Source organism: Leptidea sinapis, chromosome 17 (assembly GCF_905404315.1).
Source record: "Leptidea sinapis chromosome 17, ilLepSina1.1, whole genome shotgun sequence".
Classification (NCBI taxonomy): Eukaryota; Metazoa; Arthropoda; class Insecta; order Lepidoptera; family Pieridae; genus Leptidea; species Leptidea sinapis.
In genome coordinates this window covers 2,935,775-2,961,710 of record NC_066281.1, presented here as the reverse complement: position 1 = coordinate 2,961,710, position 25,936 = coordinate 2,935,775, and the positions used below count along the sequence as shown (strand labels likewise).

The 25,936-nt window shown below is 37.1% G+C and overlaps 1 protein-coding gene across 1 annotated transcript in view; it reads right to left on the bottom strand.

The window, feature by feature from the left end:
• LOC126969156 (nephrin-like) overlaps nucleotides 1-25,936 on the bottom strand; it is a 570,056-nt gene that overhangs the window by 439,276 nt on the left and 104,844 nt on the right. Inside the window, exon 2 of the mRNA XM_050814479.1 lies at nucleotides 18,729-18,875. Coding sequence (XP_050670436.1) covers nucleotides 18,729-18,807 — 79 coding nt within the window. The 5' untranslated portion in view covers nucleotides 18,808-18,875. The remainder of the gene's footprint in view (nucleotides 1-18,728; nucleotides 18,876-25,936) is intronic.

The window sequence follows — 25,936 nt, the reverse complement described above, 5'->3', positions numbered from 1 at the left end:
AGTCCATAAAATTTGAACAATAACGTTTAGAGACGCGGAAAATATCGGCAAATTTTACAACGCGGTTGCAGACGTCGTAAAGCCATCAAGTAAGTGCTGCAAACGTGTCCTTAGTCATAAAAACAGACGTTTACAATCGTAATTTAAGTCTGAATTTTTTCTAAACTTCTCCTTCGAACATCTGCTTGAAAGCTCACGTTTATGAGCAGTATAAGTGATGTTACATTTTTAATTCTTTCAATATAATAATGTACGTGCACCTGTTTTGTTATTTATTTGGGCTATTAAAATTTTTAACAATTTTTATTTTTACGAGATTAAATTATTTCAAGGCTAAGTTTTTATATCATTTAAAAGATGGGCTGGGAGTTCCTTATCAGTTCTTCTCCCCATATCATAGACCCTTTACAAACTGATGTAGCTTTATGTAGTTTACTAAGTATTCTTGTAATATGTTATGTTATTGTCAGTCCCTATGTATGGTATATATATGGTATATTTCTATTTTATTCTATGAAGAAACAAAGATAATGATATAGTTCGTAAGTACTGCGTACTTTAAGGGAAGATAAATGGTCATTCTTTTTATTTTTATTTTTATAACCACACTACATCCATCATTACAGGTTTAACCTAATGCGACAGAGTAATGAACAAATAAAGCTATAACAATACTATAATTGTAAAACATATTTCGTAAAAGAAAAACTTAATTAACTAGATAATGTTACTCTAATAGATTACAAACTATACAATACGCAGCTCTAGTGAGTTCACTTATCGAACAAGAGAACAGGTCTAAGTGTTCTGACATCGCGTTGAGCACCCGCAGAGCACGCGTGTGCGGTGCGCGCTGCAGAAGGTTGGTGCGTGCACGAGGCACCAATTGCAGTGGTGGTCGCCGCCGCCGTCCTACGTACTCGTCAGGGACACACAGCAGTACTGACTCCAGGAGCCTAGGACTGTGTATCTTACCTCTTATTACTTTTAGTAAATACATAGCTAAAGCGACTTCTCTTCTAACCTCAATTTTGTAATAACCCACCATGCCTAACAGAAACAAAGTAGGATACAATAATGGGTAGCCCGGATATACCCCAAATTGCTTGAGATACATGAATCTAAGGAACTTATTCTGTATACGTTCAAGCATAAATTTATATTTAGCCTCATGGGGAGACCAGATTGCAGAATTACATTCCAAGTGGCTTCTAACCAGTGCATCGTACAATGCTCTCAAAGCCCCGATATTTGTAAATTGGTTTGCTAGCCGTAACATTAAACCTAAGTTACGATATGCTTTCTTACAAATATCATTAATATGGGTCCTAAAGTTCAAGTCAGCTGTAAAGCACATTCCTAAGTCTCTGACCTCAGTCACCCTTTCAATTAAGTTTCCTCCCATATGATCTAGATGATGATGTGGAATATGTGATCTGCTAAATGATAATATTGAACATTTACTTGTGTTAAAATATAGTTTATTTTCTATGCTCCACTTTAGAACGTTGTTTATATCCTGTTGAAGGGGCTTATAGTATTTGTTTTCAATTTTGTAAACTAATTTTAAATCATCTGTGAATATCAATGGTGTTGACTTTGTAACTACTTGGGGTAGATTCACATTTATCATATAGATAACAAGATAACATTTATCATCAAAATAAATAGTAATGGCCCTAAATTACTACCCTGACTGACACCTGAGTTTGTGGCATAGGGCTCTGAATAATATCCGTTACAGTCAACGTACTGACTTCTGTCACGTAAATAGTTTGCAAAAAACTCCAGGGTATGAGGAGTGCAGCCTACACACGCCAGCTTATGTAACAGAACATCGTTGTCGACCGTATCGAATGCTTTTTTAAAATCAAAGTAAGCCACCTATTAAGTATATTACCTACCTAAGTACTATTAAGATATAAACATTAATCTTCTATTTCCCACCAGTACATGGTAGATATTATATATTTTCAAGATAACTTCTGTATTATAATAATATTGTTACGGAAACGGGTTAGCCGAAATATTTTCTCGACTTTTCTAGAACTTCAAGGTTTTCAGCAAGCTGAAACATGATTTCGAAAGAGGCTCCAACACATACTTGAAAATTGAAAATTATTCATTGTTTTCCTCTGTTTTTCATGCAGTTTTAGATCAAGCCTATTATTACCTACAATGATTTTCAAGAAACCGGTTTCGGAAAACCAGGCAATTTCAGCACTGCTCATTCCCCTTATGGTCAAGGAACACTCTAAAGTGAATGCTCTAGAATGGCTAGGATGGCATGATGTGCGAAAGAGAAGGAAGATAAACGCTTTCTAGAAGCTGGAACGAACGTTCTAGACCAAGCGATTCTTATATTTATTTTAAATAAATACTTAGAGTTTAACTGCTTTCATACACACAAACCCCTAGCTCGTAACAATATTTTCTTTAAAACAAAAGTACTTTAAATTATTCCCAAATATATTGTATTGTATTTATTGTTATGTATAATAAGAAATTTTTATGATTTAATAGAATTATAGAAAAACATTTTAATAATATTGACACACTCTTACAAAAATTATCTTGCCACAAACTAGGCATTGCCTGTACTATGGGTACAAGACAATGATATATTTAATACAATACAGGATGTCCTAAAGTTATGAGAAATGAAGGGAAAGTACCTTAAATATCGAAGATAGGCTATTTTACTGAAACAAGACTTTATGTTATTTTTAAAAGTTAGTACTTCTGCATTCAAAGATTTTCTAAAAACAACTTGCCTCGTCTGGGAATCGAACCGACTTAAATGTAAAAAAAAAAACACCCCTACGCTTATGATGCCAATCGAAAGAATGGCCAAAAACTAATAACTCTTCGTAAGTAACATAGTATTTTAAAAGAAAGTAGTCAATTAAGTGTTTTTTTTTTTGTAAATTAATTAATTAAATGCTCAAAATGTGATCTCTCTTGTCTTACGCAAATCGCCAATCTTTTAAGGAGTCCACTTTTGTTGATTTTCTTATCATTTTATGGTGAATACTCGATATGATATGGCACAATTCTGTTTGTAACTCGCCCACGTTCTCGTATCGTTTTTTGTATAGCATGTCTTTCACGTATCCCCAAAAGAGGATATAAAAAGGGAGATGCTACCGACGTAAAAAATTACCGTCCTATATGCATTTTGTCTTGTTTTTCCAAGCTTTTTGAATCCGTCCTCCATCCTATTAACTCCAAAAATATTGACAGTCTGATCTCCGATGAACAACATGGTTTCAGAAAGGGCCGTTCAATTCAAACGAACCTCACCGAAGTATGTCAAGAATTGGACAATGGGCGCCAGATTGATGCAATATATACAGACTTTAGTAATGCCTTCGATAAAGTCAGTCACCCTTTATTGATTCAGAAGCTAAGTAATTATGGAATTGGAGGAAACTTACTGAAATTGTTCGAGTCATATCTTCATAATAGACTACAGTCAGTAGTTGTTGGAGGCACTGAATCTACTTCATACATTGCGCAATCTGGTGTTCCCCAGGGATCCCACCTAGGACCGTTGCTCTTTTTGATATTTGTGAATAACGTTAGGAATCATATCAAATATTGTAAAGCATCTCTCTTTGCCGATGATTTAAAAATTTATAAAGTTATCAATTCTGCCTATGAGGCTGCTTTTGTTCAAAGTGATCTCAATGGTATAAAAGATTGGTGCCTATTAAATGGTATGATCCTAAATGCAAGCAAATGTTTTCATATTAAGTACACTAGAAAAAAAACCGGTTGTTACAGTGTATGAGCTCGATGGCGCACCATTAAAAGAAGTGCAGGAAATTCGTGACTTGGGGGTAACTATGATAGCAAACTAACGTTTATTGCACAAGTTAATAAAGTAGTTACCACATCCGCACGAATGTTAGGATTTCTAAAGCGATACTCGAATTGTTTCGGCTCCAAAACGAAAACAATTTTATATAACGCTCTAGTGCGCAGTCATATCGAATATGGTAGCATTATATGGAATCCCCTATATACGATCCATTCGCAACGCATCGAGAGTATTCAAAGAGCATTCACACGACACCTTGCATCCATTAGTACTGGATTCTCTCATAGACACCCGTACCACCAGCGCCTCAGGAAATTTAATATGATTTCATTGCTCGATCGGAGATCTCTTGCCGGAGAAATATTTTTGTACAAACTCTTTAACGGTCAAATACAATGTAGTAACCTCTTACAGAATATTAACCTTGCTGTCCCATATTTATTCCCAAGGTTCAAAATCAAGAGAATCTTCCAAGTTCCTTCTGTAAAAACCAACCTGGGAGTTCAGGCACCTCTCGCTCGAATTCTTCGCGAGTACAATAAGTTAAACGATACCAATTCAGAACTTGATATATTCGGTGGTGGGCTGGTCAGGTTTAAAGAAAGTGTTGTTAAACACTTAGCTGGTACTCAATCTGCATTTGTCAAATAAGTGTTATAATCAAATAGTCTTAAATAATTCTTTTTTTTTTTCGTCTTCATTATTTTAATAAGTTAAAGTTATAATTTGTACTTTAATTTTTTTATTTTGTTTTTATTATAGCTTAGATAGTATTTTTAGTTCTATTTTTCAGAAGTAATTGGGGAGTATTTTTTGTATTTTTATGTTCACCATAATTGTCGTATACTTTAGAACTACTAATTGTAACATTAGATTAAGAAAATTGTATTGTATATGATGTGGTGTGCTTTAATAAATAAATAAATAAAGAAGAAATCTAATGGTGTAAGGTCCGGGGATCTGGCCGGCCATCTAATCGGTCCATTCGCACCAATCCAAGTAAAACATTCGTTTTACGTTGTTCCTTTCTTTTAAAATACTACGTTACTTAAGAACAGTTATTAGTTTTTGGCCATTCTTTCGATTGGCATTATAAAAGCAGGGATGTTTTTTTTTACATTTCAATCGGTTCGATTCCCAGACGAGGCAAGTAATTTTTAGAAAATCTTTGAATGCAGAAGTACTAACTAACTTTTAAAAATAACATAAAGTCTTCTTTCAGTAAAATAGCCTATCTTCGATATTTAAGGTACTTTCCCTTCATGTCCCATAACTTTGGGACCCTGTATACCTAACTTTAACATACATATAAACACCATTCCACCATTCATCATATAAATGTTTGCACCAACCGGGATTTGAACCTTGAAGCTCAGTAGGCGGGGTCACTAACCACTAGCCTACACGGGTCGCCAAGTAAAACATTAATAGAATATTATTGAAATATTTGCCGGAAACTGTAAAATAAATAATAATATTAATGCAGGCATCGCTGTGGTATTCCGAGCGAGCAGTCAAAGGCGCATAGGCTATTGTGGATGTGAAGGGGTATTCATGTTCGGGCCACAATACATTTCGAGTGTAGGATTTTGACACGGTTTCACAATGGCATTTTATTCTGTGATACCTATTTTATGTATCGACAAGATAGAAAATATTTTTATGTTATTTTCGAAACAGTTTGTGATAGACGCGAGATTTTATGCGAACAGATGCTTGGGTATTCTGTGGCGCCAGATATAGTAAACAGTTCTTACTTATTTATATTATAATGTAGAGTTCTGTAACCTTAGTTCTCTTCCTGAAAATATATCTAAATATCCATAAATGTGTATGGAAATGGTTTTATTTGTTTATTAATAAGATAGGGGGACAAACGAGCGAGTATATAGCAGAGGGATCACAGGAGCTTTCCCGGCCTTCTAAAGGCATACGTGAACACACGTGCACGTCTTTTGAAGATACCCATGAATATAAAACACTCGAATCATTTGCTTACTAAATTACTGTTTCCGAGTGTTAAGATCAAATTATGATGTATATGACTACTTGTGAAAATAACCACTCCATTCATTTCAGCCGGAAGACGTCCAGAAAGGCCTCTCCCAAATATCGCCATGACGATCGGTCCTGAGCTGTCCTCATCCAACCTATTCCAGATCGTCGGTCCATCTTATGGGGGGCCCACCAACACTGCATCATAAGTGGCTGCCATTCGAGGACTTTACTGCCCAAACGGCCATCTGTCCGCCGAGCTATATGCCCTGCCCACTGCCACTTCAGTGTCGCAACTAACTGGGCTATATCAGTGACTGTGGTTCTATAGCCTTCTGAGCGACCATGAGCTTCCTCATAAGGCCTATAGTAAGCGACCATGTATGCGTGCCGTTAATTATGGTAATATATTCATGTAATAAATAACTGCTCAGTCCTCTAATCAACCACTCAAACGGCTGACTAATAGTTAATCCAACTATAACTTGAAAGTTTAATTAAGAGTTCTCTCCATTGGCACCTCTACTTCAAAGACAACATTAGTTTGTATCGGACCCTCTATTTTGCGTACAAATCCAATTAAAATATTGTATAAAGGTTTGTTGTGTATGCATTAAAATATAATATATATAAATAACATTCATCAGGTTAAATCTTAGAAGCCTCCACAGGATAAAAATATGACAAAAGGAGATAATTTTACGCCGAATATAAGAAACAAGTTGTTAGTAATTAAATCAAATCAAAATCACTTTATTCATATAGATCAAGGCAGTGACACTTATGAATGTCATAGGTTTAGTTTAATATTTTTTAAGTTACCACCTTTTCGAAAAAGGTTGAACTTTAATGAAAAGAAGTGGCAAAAAATTCATTGCCACTTTCAACATTTTCAGCTTCACCGTTTTACAAATACTTTCAATTATAATATATTACTAGCTGACCCAGTAAACGTTGTATTGCCGATATTAAAATCGCGATACAAAAGTAACTGTTAATCGTAGATGGGTGAAAATGTGAAGTTGTAGGTATGTATTTTTTAATGCGGACTCATAATCAATAAAATTTAAAAAAATGTCAAAAAAAAATTGGCGCGAAAAATAGATGTTGTCCGATTCTCAGACCCACCCAATATGCAATAAATGCCTAAAACAAATTTTTAAATATTAGTCTTATTAATTTCATAAACGTCGAAATCAATAGACTTCAGAACTAACCTCTATTTTGAGCGATGCACGCACACTAACACAAAGCATCATATAAATCACGAATGTAAGACGTAGCTTGTCACGCACACTAAACTACTATTCCTGGCCTGTTTTCATCGGTTGTCTAACAGCAAGAGACTCTACCTAGACGTATAAACTATCTAAGGTTACACCTATCTTTACCAGCATTTGCAACCCTAATATTATTTGCTAAAATATATATATCTTAGTATCGATACCCAGTTCATTAATATCTCTGAGGGTATCTTTTTAAACTCACAAAGAGACCGGGACTTAATCACAGCGTTATTAAGATATGACGTCATCATAAGTGAAGAGATATCAACACAAGGGATTGGCGCTCGTCCAAGAAATGCATAAATTACATACCCCTATACGGTCCGGTTCACGAGCAAACTTTACATACGAGGCCGACAGTTATTAGCTCAAAGAAAGGCAACCATTTTATATTATTCCATTACATTCCTTTTTCGATATAAGGAAAGAGTGTTTGCAAGAAATAGGTTGAATTCTTAGATCTAGATATTTTTTTTATGGAATAGGAGGACAAACGAGGGTACGGGTCACCTGTTGTTAAGTGATCACCGCTGCCCACAATCTCTTACAACACCAGAGGAGTCACAGGAGCGTTGCCGGCCTTTAAGGAAGGTGTACGCGCTTTTTTTGAAGGTACCCATGTCGTATCGTCCCTGAAACACCGCACAAGGAAGCTCATTCCACAGCTTTGTAGTACGTGGAAGAAAGCTCCTTGAAAACCGCACTGTGGAGGACCGCCACACATCCAGATGGTGAGGATGATATCCTAACTTGTGGCGTGTCGTGCGAAGGTGGAATTCGGCGACAGGAATCAGGTTAAACAGCTCTTCGGAACACTCCCCATGATAAATGCGGTAGAAGACACACAATGAAGCGACGTCTCTACGCAACGCCAAGTGATCCAGCCGTTCACAGAGCACTGGGTCCCTGACAATTCGAGCTGCTCTGCGTTGCACGCGGTCAAATGGATCGAGCTCATACTGGGGTGCGCCAGACCAGAGATGACAGCAATACTCCATGTGTGGCCGGACCTGCGCTTTGTAGAGCGCTAGTATGTGGGCCGGCTTGAAGTATTGCCGTGCTCTATTAATGACGCCCAGTTTCTTTGAAGCCAATTTGGCTTTGCCTTCCAGATGACCACGAAATTGGCAATCGCTCGAGATTTCGAGACCCAGTATTCCGATACTAGGCGAGGCTTTGAGGGAAGTGTTGTCGAAGAGCGGTGATACGACAAATGAGGTTTTTTTAGTGGTAAACGCGCAAACTTGAGTCTTCTGGGGGTTAAATTGGACAAGGTTCAATTTTCCCCATTCCGCAACCTTCTCAAGAGAGGACTCGATAGAAGACACAAGTTTCTCCCGGCACTGGTCGACGATTTCCCGAGAGAGACCTGCATGGCCAGTGTATACGGCATCACCAGTGCTATCGTCTGCATAGCAATGAATGTTGGAGGTGTCCAACATATCATTGATATGCAGAAGAAACAGCGTGGGAGACAGCACACAACCTTGGGGCACTCCTGAATTCACGGGCTTCGGGTTCGAGCAATATCCAATATATAAATATTTTTATTCAAAATAGGATTTATAATCACTTATTGAACGTCAAAATCTACCAAAATCTACCACCCATTCAAAAGAGACTGCCTCAGACCTGAGAAGAATGGGTGCAAGAAACTCAGCGGGCTTTTTTTTTATATAAAATATGGATTACAATGTAATATCGTACAATAAACATTAATAGTTAAAGAGCCTGAGGGTGTTCGCTTTAATCCCAGTCCGTGGTGTCATTAAGAAAATCGTTTATGCATAAGCTCTCGGGAAGCCCAAATGATGGAAGTTTGGAGAGGAGCGCCTTGTGCCATACACGATCAAAGGCCTTCGCTATAGCCTTCCCCCTAGCTTTCAATAGCCGCAGCCCATCTATGTGTCAGGTATACCAGAAGATCACCTGCCGACCGACCATGGCGAAACCCGTATTGTCGGTCGTTGATCAACTGGAGACCCTCTAGGTTTACCAAGAGCTGACGGCTAATTATGCTCTCCATGATTTTGGAGAGCAGGGAGGTAATAGCAATAGGCCTGTAGTTTGCCGGATCCGAACTGTCTCCTTTTTTTGGATCGGATGGACAAGGGCAGACTTCCATGAGTCAGGGACTACGCCTTTAGAATAAGAGTGCCGAAATAAACGCGTTAGCACTGGCGTCAACTCAGGGGCACACGTTCTAAGCACGACTTCCTGACGTCCAACGAAAACAGAGCTCGCCTAACAGTTTTCTGTCTGAACTGTACTTCAGGCATAGAGCTCTGACACCGCGGGATGGTCGGCGGTGTTTTTCCGTTGTGGTCAAGAGTCGAGTTAGAGGCGAAAAGAGTGCACAAGATCGAGATCGGCTTTTTCTTTTGCCGTATGGGCCAGGGTGTCATTCCTCATGTGCAACGGCGGCATGGACGGCTGGCTGTAGTTACGAAGAGCAGCTTTCGACAACGACCAGAACTTGCGTGTTCCGTTCGGGTAACTGGAAAGCTGTTCGCCGATTTTGACGACGTGTTTTGACTTTGCACGGGCGTTTTGCCGCTTAAAAAATCTGGAGGCACGGTTGTATTTCCTCTTAAGAACTGTGCAGTTCGGATCCTTTGTGCTCAGCGCCGCAACCCAAGTTCGATACGCCTGTTTTTTGCAGTCAGATGCTGCTTTAACTGACGCATCGAACCAGGGCTGTGATCTGCCACCGATGGGAACTACAGAGTTTGGTATAAAAATATCCATACTCTGTAGTATCACATCGGCTACTGCAACGGCGCAGGCACTAGGATCATCCGAAGGGAAACAAACCCTGCCCCAAGGGTAGGATGCAAAAAAGGAACGCATCCTATCCCAATCTGCTGACTTGTAGTGCAAAACGTGGCGGGTCGCTGGTGGTCTGCGACGTTGGCGTCGGATAGGCACTACACTCCTGACCAGGCAATGGTCGGACGTTCCCAGAGGGGCGTCGACAATTACCTGGTAACCATCGGGATGTGTAGTCAGCAGAAGATCCAATAAGGACGGCATGTGGCTATCCACATCCGGGAGCCGCGTTGGCGACTCAACCAATTGGGACAGACCATACGCCAATGCAAAATTATGCACAGATCGCCCTGCGTAGTCTGTGGTACGTGATCCAAGCCATTCGGCATTGTGCCCGTTGAAATCACCCAAGACTACGATTTCAGCGGAGGGGATCTGTGCAAGTACGTCGTCAATTGCCGCTTGAACGCAGCCCATGAGATGATCGGTTTCTGCGTTACCACTATGGGACCTGTAGACACACGCATAGATGCGGACGCGGTCCTCTAAATCTACGCGGAGCCAGAGAGTGGACAGGTCCCTACCCTCAAAATTGCCGAGACGGCGACAGCAGATATCCTCCCTAACGTACACACATACCCCGGTATGAGGCAAAAAATTGTGCTCAATTTTATACCCGGGATACGTTAAATATGACGTATCGCTAGGTCGAGATATCTGCGTCTCAGTAAGGAAACACAAGGCCGGCTGCGCCGTCTCAAGGAGGTGGTGGACGGCGTTTAAATGGAGTGAATTCCCCTGATATTGCAAAAGTCCACGTTGAGTGTGGAGCGGGGTGCCGTGGTGATACTGCCTCGTTTGTCCTTGGTCATGCGCGTTTCTGTGCCCTCCCCAGAATACGAAGGGCAGCCCGAGCAAGAGTGCCCGGGGAGGGATTCTCCAACTCTGGTAGAGCCGGTACCCTCCTGGGGTAAAATCTTTTTTAGTTCCGCTGTCATATTCGGGTGGAGGGGGAGGGGGGGAATGGCCACCGGTCCTCGAGACTAACCTATGCGAAACATAGTGGCACTAGGCCGCTACTTCACGCCGGTATTCTGTGCTGTAGAGACTGTGACGTGGAAAAACGTCGGAAAAATTGAGATAAGAGGTGACGTGTATTTTGAGCAATGCACGCACACTAACACAAAGTGACACACAAATCGCGAGTGTAAGTTGTAGCTCGCATTCTAAAGTAATAAACCTGGCACGTTTTCATCGGTTGTCTAGCAGCAAGAGGCTCTATCTTTACGTATTAATTATGTCAGGTTGCATGTTCGATTTCTGCATCAGCTTACAGCTGACAATAATACAAATTCGTATCGTATGTCGTATCAAAGTGACTTAAGTTTAATTTGGAGGGAGTCGAAGTATCAGCATTGAAATAGTATTTTTTTAAATGAAAATAAAGTTCAAAACATGCAGTACTTACAGCTGATGGTAATTGATACGCCCTGCCCATTACAAAGCAGTGCCGCTCAGGATTCTTTGCCCAGTAACTTTACTAGCTACGGCGCCCTTCTTACCAAACCACAATACATATTACTGCTTCACTGCAGAAATAGGCGCCGCTATGGTACCCATAATCTAGGCATCCTGTATCCTATTCATAATTAATATTATAACATGCCTTGCTTATATAAGAGGATTACAAAATGTTGTGTATTAAAAATACTCCACCTAATTTTATGATAACATTACATACTAATCCATTCCGGCTTACAAACAAAATATTACTAATTCATTCATCCATGAAGCTACACAGACGGTTTGATCTAAATAATAAGTCCGTAATCCATACGCTTTGTTTACCGTGACAGCCACATTTCATTTATCAATGAATGACGTGCTTCCCCATAAATTTAAAAACATGAAAGCATTCGTGGAACAGAAAATCGGCCGAGTTAAGTAGGTTACCACATAAATATTCTTTCATAATGAAACCGTAACCAGAGTAGAATCCTATTGAATTCTGCACCCGAATAATATTATATGTTTGAATAGAGAGACAATGGCGGGGTTTTATTTTATATCAGGGATTGGTTGGTGCCATTTGATGCTTTGGTACATGGCCGTCTGAATGTACATTTTTCTTATCCAAAGTTAAAATTGTTGTGATTGTTATTCAAATCAAATAAAAATGGAGGAGTCCAGAAAATGCTGGCTTTGTTGTTAAATATGAACGTAATACTAACTTACGGCTCAATAGCACTCGTATCGTCAGAAAGGAAACAAACAGCACTAGAAATAAGGGATTGCTTGTAACTAATTCTCGTAGGCTTCATAAGATACATAATAGTTATAAGGGTAAATATAAGCACTTTTATAGTAAAGGGCCAGCCACTGTTCAGGTATTATCTATAAATAAATTTAAATGTTTTATTAAAAAATGGCTCTGTCGTAAATCCTACAACACCACAGCTGAATATCTAAGTGATCGGACAGCCTGGGACAAGATTATGATTATTATATAGCAATAACAATGACAGAACAATAATTGTTTAATTTATTGAAAAGAGTACAAAAAATGAATGCTGGCAGATTTTCTTACGTCGCGTCTTCTATCTCAGAGCGCCATTTGTTTCCGAAGCGCTGGTAGTCTTAGAAATGACATCACAAGGAATTCTAAAGGAATCTCATTTTGAGTAAATAAATGCCTTTTATGCCAAATACTACTTGGTTGGCAAAAAAAGAACGCACTACGCATCCTTAAAGTGAGGGTTTCAGTGCAAAAGTGTCAAGTCTGGTCCTGGCTGTCGTCGCAATACTAATACAATTACCTTGTATGAAACTGATGAGCCTGGGACTTACTATTACTATTTATTACTTTTGACTACCCGGGATTCACCAGACAATAAGAATAACCCATTCACCATTATGTTTAACCTTCCGAAATGGAAAGAGTCATATGACACATATGAAAACGCCGTATGGCACACTTTTCCTTTATCAAGTTTTGAGCCTTATTTTGTTTACAAGATGGTTATTAACATTATTTATGAACGATGCAGGACTCGAGCACGCGACCTCTCACGTTCCGTTTGAGCGCTCTTCCGCTCTTCCCTTCTCGTGACGTATCTTTGATAAATCTTGTTTGTCTTGTTCAACTCTCAGATTGTGGCTTCATCTACAGGATCTACATATTCAAATTCAAATATTTTTATTCAAAATAGGATGTGATATCACTTATTGAAAGTCAAAAAAAAAACTACCACCCATTCCAAAGTGAATGCCTCAGGCCTGAGAAGAATGGGCGCAACAAACTCAGCGGGCTTTTTTTTTCATCAAAAATATGTTTTACAATTAAAGTAACATTTACAAAGTAACATTGTACAATTAAACTTATTATTTAATAGCCTGAGGGCGGTCGCTCTATTCCCAATCTGTGGTATCATTAAGAAAGTCATTTATGTTATAGTAACCTTTACCACACAAACGTTTTTTAACAATTCTTTTGAATAACGTAACAGCTTTGTTTTGAACATTTTCTGGGATCTTGTTGTAAAAGCATATACATCGCCCCACAAAAGACTTACTAACTCGACTAAGCCGAGTAGTAGGCATCATCAGTTTATGTCTGTTCCTGGTGTTAACATTATGGTTATGACAGTTTCTGGCAAATTCACTTATGTGCCTATGAACATACATTACATTATCAAGAATATACTGAGAAGCAACAGTCAAGATGTTAATTTCTTTGAATTTTGCTCTCAATGATTCTCTAGGACCTAGGTTATAAATAGCGCGAATAGCCCTCTTCTGCAGCACAAATATTGTATTAATATCAGCAGCGTTGCCCCATAGCAATATACCATAGGACATAATACTATGGAAATAACTAAAGTATACTAGTCGCCCCGTATCTATGTCAGTTAATTGTCTAATTTTTTTAACCGCGTATGCTGCAGAAATAAGTCTGTTCGCCAATCCTTCAATATGGGGGCCCCATTTTAATTTGGAATCTAGAGTTATGCCAAGAAATATAGCAGATTCCACCGGTTCTATCACCTCTCCGTTTAACAAAACATTTGCATTTACATTTTTGACATTTGGTACGGTAAATTTAATGAATTTAGTTTTCTTGCTATTTAACAATAGGTTATTAGCGCTAAACCAGTACACGATGTCAGATAAAATATCGTTCACTTCGTCATACATAGCTTGGTTTCTTTTCACTTTGAAAATCAGTGAAGTGTCGTCCGCAAACAATACTACCTTATGTTTTTTCTCTATAACATTAGGAAGATCATTTATATAGATAAGGAAGAGGAACGGTCCAAGAATAGACCCTTGTGGTACCCCATACTGTGAGGAGTCCCAGGAGATCTCCTGCCATTCACGTCGACCCTCTGAATTCTATTGTTTAGATATGAAGTCAGAAGATCGAGCGCATTTCCTTTTATGCCATAGTGGTATAGCTTCCTGACCAGCGTTGTATGTTGAACACAATCAAAAGCCTTAGATAAATCACAGAAGATGCCAAGTGCATTCTGCAATTCCTCCCAGGCATCAAAAATATTCTTGATCAGCTCAACACCTGCATCCGTTGTTGAACGTCCCCTAGTAAAGCCAAATTGTTTCAAATGAAGTAACTTATGAGAGTTAAAGTAAGTAAGCATTTGGCTTAAAATTATTTTTGCAAAAATTTTATTAAGGGTCGGCAAAACCAACACAGGACGATAGTTGTTCGGGTCAGAAGAGCATCCCGACTTAAATATTGGTGTCATTTTACTATGTTTCAGAAGGTCAGGAAACACGCCACGATTAATACAATTATTAAATACTATTGCAAGATATGGTGCTATGACATCAATTATTGAACTTATTACTTTAACAGAAATGCCCCATATATCAGCAGTTTTTTTCATGTCTAGAGATTTAAAAGTTTTAATTATTTCTCCAGGGCTAACAAAACTAAAATTGAAACTTTGTTGACTTTGTTCCAGAAGAAGTGACTCAGCAACACTGGTGGAGGAGACAAGAGTGTTTGTGATAGAAACTGGAATCCCAGAAAAAAAATTCTCAAAAGCAGTAGCAACTTCCTGCTGAGATTGAATTATTGTATTGTTTATTGATAGATTATATTCAATGTTGCGGTCTTTCAATCTTCCAGATTCCCAGTTAATAACATTCCAAGTCATCTTTATTTTATTTGGTGCATTTTTAATTATTTGTCTGATATGCATAGACTTTGCAATCGAACAAACACTTTTAAATAATTTAGAGTATTTTTTAACATACTCCAGAAAAGATGTATCATGATTATACAATGATCTCTCACTATACAGTTCATATAGCCTTTGTCTGCTCCTATGAATGCCAGCTGTTGCCCAATCATTAAATGACAGGAAACCACCTGATTTGACTGTCTTAGAAGTAAATATAGAAGCAAACTCTGTTTTAATTATTTTAAATTACATATCATACATTAAATTTGGATTAATATTATATTTGAATAAATCCAAATTTGAGAGTTTAACTAACACATTGCCTCTATATTTCTCCATTCGCCTATTATTCACAGGAACAAACGTAAACTTGTTAATTTTAGTACATTTATTGACCTCAATATTAAAAGAGGCTAACTGACCAAAGTGGTCTGAACTCAGTTTGTTAATTATTGCCTGAGAAATGGGTTTATAATTGGTAAATATGTTATCAATACAGCTTTTGGAGGTGCCAGTTACTCTAGTAGGCTCTAAGAAAATATTGGTTAAATCATACACTTTCAAATAATTCATATACTGCATCTGGGGGTCTGTATATACTAACAACAATGGCGCACTTGAGCTCTGCACAGGCTATTTCAATTGTACGTTCAACAGAGAGGCCCACAACATCTTCTCGTTCTTTGAATTTAAATAATTTACTTACAAGAATAAGAGAGCCGCCACGTGTAGCTTTTTCTCTACTAAACGCACTTGCCACCTGATGACCACTGAAGTTAAATATGAGCTCATATTTTCTGAGCCAGTGCTCTGTTAAACATAAAATATGTATAAATCTTTATGATTTATAAATAACTCCAGTTCAAGTTCTTTACCTAATAATCCTTGCATTTTTTGGTGCATCAGGTTTGCAATTTTACAATTATTACTTATTCTAGTACTTGTTATATTACATTGTGTTTTTACACTGCTAGAGGAGTCCCCTATTGTCTTATTGTTTAATTTTTTGGAAAATATTCCAAATCTTTGCTTAAATTAGTACATAACAGCTGATAACCTGCTCAACCCCAATATATTTGCATACTTATTAGGAAATTGACTTGAGATGGTGCTCTTTCAAATCTAAACAATAATTTTCATATTGTTTAATAAATACCTGTTCTTTATTGTACAATTCTAATGCTTTCATTTGTTAATTTTATATATAATAGCATTAATTTAGATACTTATATTCAAGATCTCATAGAAATGTAAAAAAATAGATTGTCTTTATATGTAAATGCGGTGTATACTTGTAATAGGCAGGCATGCGGCTAGGAGAGTTACTTGCGCCGCTACTTCTCTCTCAGAGCGTCATTTGTTTCCGAAACGGTTGTAGTATCTAGTATATTAGAAATGACATCAAAAAGAATTCTAATGGAATCAATTTTGAGAAAATAATTGCTTTTCATGCCTTTTATTTTTAAGGCCTGAGTTAAAATATTATATTGTCAAAGTTCTGATATGCATTGTTGTAAGTGTACCCAAATAAATATACAATACAACTGTGTTACATATCAAACGAAATCAGTTTAATTAATCAATTAGTCATTATTTATCGACCAGTGGGAGGCTCCTTTGCACAGGAAGCCGGCTAAATTATGGCTACCATAACGGCACCTATTTCTGCCGTGAAGCCGTAGCTAGTGAAATTACTGGGCAAACGAGACTTAACATCTTATGTCTCAAGGTGACGATCGCAATTGTAGTACCACTCAGATGTTTTTCAAGAATCCTGAGCGGCACTGCATTGTAATGGGTAGGGCGTATCAATTACCATCAGCTGAAAGTCCTGCTCGTCTCGTCCCTTTTTTTCATATAGAAAAAAAGTCAATTAATCATCAAGGTAAATATATCACGTACAAGTATCGCGTGTTTCTGAAAAAGGTCCCGTTTTACAACGCTATTTAGTTGCACATGTTATAGTTGGGACGGTGTAACGTGTTACGATGTTGTATTTAAGACATAAAAATTCAAGACGTTGCATTGTCATTCCATCGTAAATTTTAGTTTATTCTATAAGTATTATTTAAACTAAATAATGCTGATAGCTATATTAACAATACTAGGATAATGTTAAATTAAAGCTCTCAGAACGGGGAAGTGTACCAAGAATACTAGCAGCATTTCCACGTTGGGTACCTAGGATGATCTGTTGACCGGAATAGCTGCCAGCGCTTGGGTTTCCTAGTAGCGCTATTGAGGCGCGAAGATAGTATTGAAACAAGAAATTCTTATTCGTACATAAGAACTCAATGTTATGCGGTTGACCGTAAAGATTAAAAATATATATGAACAAAGCAAACAGAATTTTATAACGAGGCGGTACTCGAACGGTTAGCTCAATTGGCTAGAGCACCGGCTCGGAACGCCGGAGGTCGTGGGTTCGAATCCCGCATCGTTCATAAAATTTTGTTTTTCATATTTTATTTGTGTATTAATCCTAGAAGTGAGGGTTATCACTTTAAAAAAAAACATAACATATTGTTTAGATTTGCAAGAGCGACATCTCAAGTCAATTTCCTAATATGCAAATATTGGGGTTGAGCAGGTTATCAACTGTAAAGTATATCCTGTAGATGAAGCCACAACCTGAGAGTTGAACAAAGCAAACAGAATTTTATAACGAGGCGGTACTCGAACGGTTAGCTCAATTGGCTAGAGCACCGGCACGGAACGCCGGAGGTCGTGGCTTCGAATCCCGCATCGTTCATAAAATTTGTTTTTAAAATTTTATTTGTGTATTAAAAATATAATTTAAATAGATTGAACTGACGCAAAGAAGAAGAACGAACAGTCGAATAGAGAGAAGAGAATAGATCATGAAGTGAGATAAGAACAGATGTTTAATAAGAATAAAGTAATATAAGAAAGAATAAATTAATAGAAGAATTATATTGTGTGATTCCGCAACGATCCCACGTGTGAGGGAGGACTCACGCATTACAGTTAATAATTGTTTTAAATATGAAGATTCTATATAAACGACACAAGTTCGTTCCAGATTGTTAATGTGAAGTCGTAAGAACTAAAAGCAATGTTCTTAGGACGGTAGGATGTAACTTTTATTATTCTTATGATACGTAATTGTTCGTTATAATATTATATTAATGATCCAAATTCAAATTTTATGCAATTAATAATATATTTAAATCATGCTCTTATTGGTTTATTTATTATATTAATTTGATTCTTATTATGACATTTCTTAATTTTTTTGTTGATTCCTGCTTAGGCAATTTTTCTACCAATGGTTTTGTCAAAAAATAAACGAAGGTTTTTTTAAATTAGATTCACACCATTCAAAATTATTTTTAACATCTTCTAATTATGTATAGTAAATTTTCTAATTATGAACACTGTCACAGTCGGCAGGTAGGGTGCCCATTAAGCTGGCAGCGTTACCTCTTTGTATGGCCAAACTTATCGTCTGACAGAGGTAAGTACCAGACCTTAGATCATCTGTCAAATTGGCCAGGCTCCTGTATAGCTCTGTTGCCGCACTGCTACTGCCACTTTCACTGCTGTCATCATCATCAGCCGGAAGACGTCATAATATATCTTTGTTACGAGTTTTGGTGGTAAAAGAGTTAGTGGAATTTAAACACTTACCAAGTTTATCTTGCAGCACGGTCTTGGTGTCGCAGTGAACTAGACACAGCAGAAGGAACAGGCCAACTTGCCACGCCATGATGGTCACACCACTCAAGTGTACCACGCCACATGCCTTCGCCACGAACGGCACATGTTCTGGTGTTCCTGTAAAATTAAAATGTATATCAATTATAATATTAACAGTTTGATATTTTAGTGATATTCCACACTTCTGAAATTTTATATACAAATTTAATTTGTAACAAACGTTGGCTCAGTTGGTAAGAGCTTTTGGACGAAACCTGAGAGGCGTGGGTTCGAATCTTGGTACAAATTAAATTTATATTTCAAGTATAATGTTAAAACGAGATCTATTATTGTAAATATTTCATTATTTACGTGTATATTGATCTACACATAAAGCCCTCGTAAATTATCTAAATAAGTACTTTTGGCGATGTAGAATAGTAAAATGATTGTAAATATGCTATCAGTATTGAATACTGTTACAGGATTCATTAATATAAAAATGAAATGCCTAAAATAGAAGACATTATTTATAAAAGTGTATCATTGTAGGAATAATACGGGTAGCAGGGAAAACTAATTCACGATGTACTATTGAAACAAACAATATTACTAGGCGTAATAAAATATTAGATTTAAATTAATAAGCTGAAATTGGAGGTAATATAAAGAAAAAGAGCTGGGAATATTAAGTATAGGAATATAATGTATGTATCAATACGTATGGTTAATCATATTTTATAATATAAAAATTTATAATTGTAAGTTTGTTCGTAGGGTCATAATCATGTTCAATGATAACGTTACATACATATACATTTTAATGTCCTGGTAATCAGTTTTTACCAGTGGGAGGCTCTTTTGCACAGGATGCCGGCTAGATTATGGGTACCACAAAGGCGCCTATTTCTGCCGTGAAGCAGTAATGTGTAAACATTACTGTGTTTCGGTCTGAAGGGAGTCGTAGCTAGTGAAATTACTGGGCAAATGAGACTTAGCATCGTTTTAAGGTGAGAGCGCAATTGTAGTGCCGCTCAGAAATTTTGGGTTTTTCGAGAATCCTGAGCGGCACAGCATTGTTATGTGCAGGGCGTATCAATAACCATCAGCTTAACGTCCTGCTTGTCTCGTCCCTTATTTTGATAAAAAAAACTCCTCACTAAAAATAAAACCTCTGCAAACTTTTAAGTTAATCGGACATCTTTATTTAAGCGAGTCTTACCCACAATTCGAGTACAAAAATTCTTCAAACAAACATAATGAGAAGTAATGTTATAAAGAACCTAATGCACTGCATTGCATTAAGAAACCAACAACATTTCTCTTTATAATCGTACACAAAACAACAGACCAAAAGCATTGCATCTTTCCGGGTATATTTACTACCTTATTTATTACCCTGTACGTTGCCAAGTCGTATCTCGAGCTAAATTTCAAAAAGGAATTAACCTGGTCAGGCAGACTCCCCGGGACTGTCGCGCGACAGATTTTATTACAACCATGAATAAATTTTACCACTGGGACGTCGGATCGCACCTCGTATATTATAACCATGTTTCACGACGATTTACTGTGATGCTTTAACACGTTATGGTTTAAGCGGGTGTAGTGGCTACCCAGCAACGAATGACGAGCAAAATGAAACCACCATATATCGTATCGTTTGAAGCTAACTTGGTACGTAAAAGTTTACAGCGTCCTTTATATTATAAAATTTTGTTATTCCTTATCTTTTAGAACCTTGTTTATGTGAAAGTTACATGTTTATTTCACTGTTTACGAGCGGTCACGCCCTAGTCATGAGCTATTGGGGGATTTCATGGCTGTTGCATATTTTGCATCTTCTACGTCATCAAGGTAATCTGCATTAATGCATCCAAACAGATCTATCTATAGAATAGAGGCTATCTTCGGATATTCTTATGTATGATATTCTAACATTTCGATTCTAAAGGAGACCATTCAAATTTCGTACTAACTTGGGTCCAAAATCAAAAAAGGACCAAAAAATATACACGAACTGATTGGCCACATTTGATAGTACAAATTCCAACTATAGGCGAAATTGTAAATGCTAATATGATGGCAGGATATTTTCACACATTATTCATAAAAAAAAAGGAAATGTTTACACTTGTAAAAATATTTTTGGCAAAATGTAGGAATATATCAAAACTTATAACAGCTGAAGTATCGGTTCAACACTTTTGGTGCCATACTTAGATATGATAAGGACAATATTCTTAAAAGTTTGAAAATGTGAAATACTAGGGAAGTCCCAGGGCCAAGGGTGTCGTAAGAGGCGACTAAGAGCATTTACCAGTGGGAGGCTCCTTTGCACAGGATGTTGGCTAGACTATGGGTAGCACAACGGCGTCTTTTTCTGCTGTGAAGCAGTAATGAGTAAGCATTATTTTGTTTAAGTCTGAAGGGTGCCGTAGCTAGAGAAATTACTGGCCAAATGAGACTTAACATCTCATGTCTCAATGTGACGAGCACAATTGTAGTGCCACTCAGAATTTTTGGGTTTTTCAAGAATCCCGAGCGGCACTGGATTGAAATAGGCAGAGAGTATCAATTACCATCAGTTGAACGTCCTGCGTTATAAAATCACTCATGGTAATCTAATGCAAATTTTACTTCCATCCCATTGATACTAATAATTGTATTACTAGGAGCTAAATGTCTACCCCCTTATTCATAATGGTCCGCTTACTTTAAACAGCCGCTAAGGAGTGTTTTTTCTCATTCTGACTTAGGTCAATAGAAGAAGACAGGGTGAGAATTAGCAATGCTTTAAGTTAGCAGACTATTATGAATAAGGGGGCTAGAGTAGATGATCTGGTAAGGTATCAAACTAATCAACTGTCAAATTGCATAAAACACAAAATTTGCACTCAGAGCACAAGCCATTCTATGCATCGTATGATTTCAGAGAAAAAATATAATGTTTAGTTCTTTCATGCTATTCGGTTTAATCTATGTACTTTGCACCGAAGAAGCCATCAATCTCCTTATTGTCGAATGTTTTATGTAATCGGACGACAGGAAAGTACTTGTAGTCATCTGATGGCAAATTATTGGCGCTGCCATGGCTCCCTTGCTATATAAGAAATTTAAAAAAATTTTGACCTTTAATGCTTACGAATTTTTGGCTATTGTTGCGAAATTTCATCACGAAGGTCACATTGAATTTTAGCGAGAGTTTAAATTTCGATAGATACCAGCGTAACGGATTCTCGACCTTACGTCTCAAACTTTAAAGTCGAGTATCATATCCGTAACTGTTTCGTAAGCAACCTGTTTACATGTTTATTCTCTCGTCTTTGTTGTTTATTATTTAGTCTTACGAGTAGTTGGTACTCAGTAAGATGCTATTTACTGTGAGCTGGAACGAGTAATAAATTATTTGCTGAACTTTAATGGTCTACTGACTATAAATAAGACTGTCAAGTAACAATAGTTTTCAAAGTAAATCTAATCTATAAACAGATTTCTAAATTCAGGAGTAATTACTATTCACATCATATAAAAGGCATAAAGGCATGAATTTTCTCAAAATTTCCTTAGAATTCTTTTTGATGTCATTTCTAAAATAGTAGATACTACTACCGCTTCGCAAACAAATGGCGCACTGAGAGAGAAGAAGCGGCACAAGAAACTCTGCCAGAATTCTATTTTTGTGCACTTTTTAATAAAATGTACAATATTGTACTGTCTCGAACTCTGTAATCATAATTCTCTTTATAAATCGGTATTATTAATTTAGAAACTGTTAATTCCAATATTTATGAATTTGTTAATTATAATTAAAGTATAAACAAAGTCTACCATCTCATCGACATCTGTTAAAAACTTTTCGCCAATGGAGTTGATCCTCTTCCTACCAATTACGTGTATGTAAACGCGGCATTGATAGAATTTGTGTGATCATTTTAATCAAAGTTTTCAACCCAATAGAATATATTTCATTATATTCAAATCTTTTTGCTTTTTGTTACAGTATTCAAATTCAAGCCATACAAATACAATGCTTATAAATATGAGCGTGAAATATTAATTTTTTAGAGCACCTCTGTTTCATATGTATTTCAATGACATATGCGTATTGATAAAATAATTCTCCCTCATAAATAACGTATAAATATTCTAGCTTAGATCATTTATACGTCTGTATAGACTATGACAGCTGTAAAAACATCGAAAAATATAGAGTTTAGAACTAACCTCTATTTTGAGCAATTCACGCACACTAACACAAAGTGTCATACAAATCGCGAGTGTAAGACGTAGCTTGTCACGCACACTAACGGCCGTTTTCATATACATTGCTCTCACAGTTTAATTACAAGATCTTATCTATCCATAGTTATGTCTAATATAGTTACAGTCCAATGCTTTATGTCAAGATTTGTCTACCTCTAGTAAGTTAAAGTAAGGATAGATAGGTTAAGTTAGGTTATGAATTAAAAAAAAACATAAAATGACATTTCCAGTAGCAATGGCGCGTGGCAATTCTTTGTAGTGTCTGAAGGTCGAAATTTTGTACTTATATAGTTCTATCTGAATATCTTAATATTCAATTTATTTATTGTGCTCAATATATTTTTCTACAGTGGCATTATAATAGTTATTGTGGTATATCGTAAGTTATACTGCCATTTCAGGGGCGTGCAATGGTTTTCTAGCAGGGAAGGCACTGTAGATCTAACTAGTCGACAGTACAAGTTGTATGACTGCCTGCTTTAGGTAGTAAATTACCTTTAACACTAGTGCTATACTCGTGTTCATTTAGGTTGATAACGAGGCAGGCAAACGCCTAATTGTCTGTATGATATACACGCCCCTGTGACATTGTAGACTCTGTAGAACACAGCAAAATTTTATGATTTAATATGTTTTAAGTATTACAAAAAAATAAAAGATAATTTTTAGGAAACAGTGGTCCCTTAACCAATCTTATGAATGCGAATATGAACGGCTATTCCACTTAAGTTTCATGAGTATGGCTTAAATTATTTTGTAGTTCGTTTTTTGTATATTTTGAACAAAAAATAAAAAATAAACTTAGCGTTGCGTAGAGACGTCGCTCCTTGTCATCTACCGCATTTAAAATATGGAGTCTTCCGAAGAACTGCTTGACCTGAGTCCTGATATGGCACAAATTAGGATATCATACCCACCACCAGTGGGAGGCTCCTTTGCACAGGCTAGGTTGTGGGTACCACAACGGCGCCTTTTTCTGCCATGAAGCAGTAATGTGTATGCATTATTATGTATCGGTCTGATGTAAATTAACTGGGCAAATGAGACTTAACATCTTATGTCTCAGGTGACGAGCTAAATTGTAGTAGAGCGGCACTGCATTGTAATGGGCAGGGAGTATCAATTTACCATCAGCTGAATGTCCTGCTCGTCTCGTCCCTTTTTGTCATAAATAAAACTCATCTGGATGCCTGGCGTTCCACTTTAGTTTCAGGTTTTCAAGGAACTTTCTAAGCGCGTACACCTTTGTTTAACGCTACTGTGATACCTGTGGCAGTTTATCCTGCTCTTCCATAAAAACCACAATATATTTGTAACAAACTGTATAAGGGACAAAGGATCAATAACTATTATTTTCTGTCCGGAAGTCACTTAAAACTCGATACAAGATAGTATGTGGAAAATTCAGCAGAATTATTTATTCATAATGCAGTGAATAGTTTAAGTTATATTATAAATTTAAGCAGAATGGTTGAGCGACTACAATTACTAAATTTCGATACAGCGATACAGTTATTTAACAAAGTTAAATTAAGCTACGGTTAAGCTAAACTGGAGTAACAACGTCCGGGCTCGGCCACCGACTTAGGGTGGATATACATGGAACTCCAAATTAATTTATTACGCTAAAAGGTTTTAGAAGCAAACGTTTAAAATGAGCTGAATACCAGGCAAGTGGTTTTATTGTTGATTTGGTTCAAAATAACTTTTATTGGATTGAAATTTTGTGTATATTGTACAGAATATATCGATTTATACATTAACCTATTTGCAGATTATAAGGACGAGAATATAATAGTATTTTTTGTGACAATAAAGGACGAGATGAGCAGGAAGCTGATGGTAATTGATACGCCGTGCCCATAACAATGCAGTGCCGCTCAGGATTGTTGAAAAACCCAAAAATTCTTAGCGGAACTACAACTGCGCTCGACGCCTTGGGACATAAGGCGTTAAGTCCCATGTGACCAGTAATTGCACTAGCTACGGCGCCCTTCGGACCGCAATATAGTAATGTTTCCACATTACTACTTCACGGCAGAAATAGGAGCCGTTGTGATACCCATAATCTAGCCGGCATCCTGTATAAAAGAGCCTCCCACTGGTTGATAAGTTTTTGAGTTATGTTTAAGTTGTCATGATATGAATGGCACGAATATAGTGATAAGATATGAACGAGTAAATGTCTACTAATTGAAACTGCAATCGGGTTCCTTGACTGAAATGGCATTGCTTGCGGGGGCGCCGAGTGCCGGGTCCTACCTTTTGACCAGTTATAGTTAACGAAATGTTTGTAGTCGTTGGATGCGATTAATAATTACTCACAGTAATCACGACCATCATGTTCACGAAGCATCCTTACACAAACAATGAATTTAAGCTCTAAAGGCTGATGCATCCAATATTGGATAATTTGTAAGTTAATTATTTATGATGTTTTAAGAAATAGGTGAACAAAACAATAACCATAAAAAAAACAGAAAAGTTAAGTTAAGTTTCAGAACGGTTTCACGGTCCATCTATTCCGTCTCTTTCTCACACCTAGTTATTTATGTAAGAATAGTTATCACTCTTACACAGGGTTCGTCTATTACGCTAGTATTCTGAGTGTAAGCCGCAGATCTACTTCCATTTCCATGTTTCATATTTTTCCACATATTACATAAATATTAAATTTACTTAGTAATATCTTTTTGTTATGTGAAATTGAATGCTGTTAACTAAATGCACACATTATTTTTTAAAGTGATGACCCTCACTTCTGGCTTAAATTACACAAAATAAATTTATGAACGATGCGGAACTCGAACCCGTAACCCTGAACCTGAGAGTTCAACAAGATATACAAGATTTATCATGGATACGTCACTCAAACGGTTGTCTTAGTGGAAGAGCACTCGCACGAAACGCGAGAGGTTGCGGATTCGAGTCCC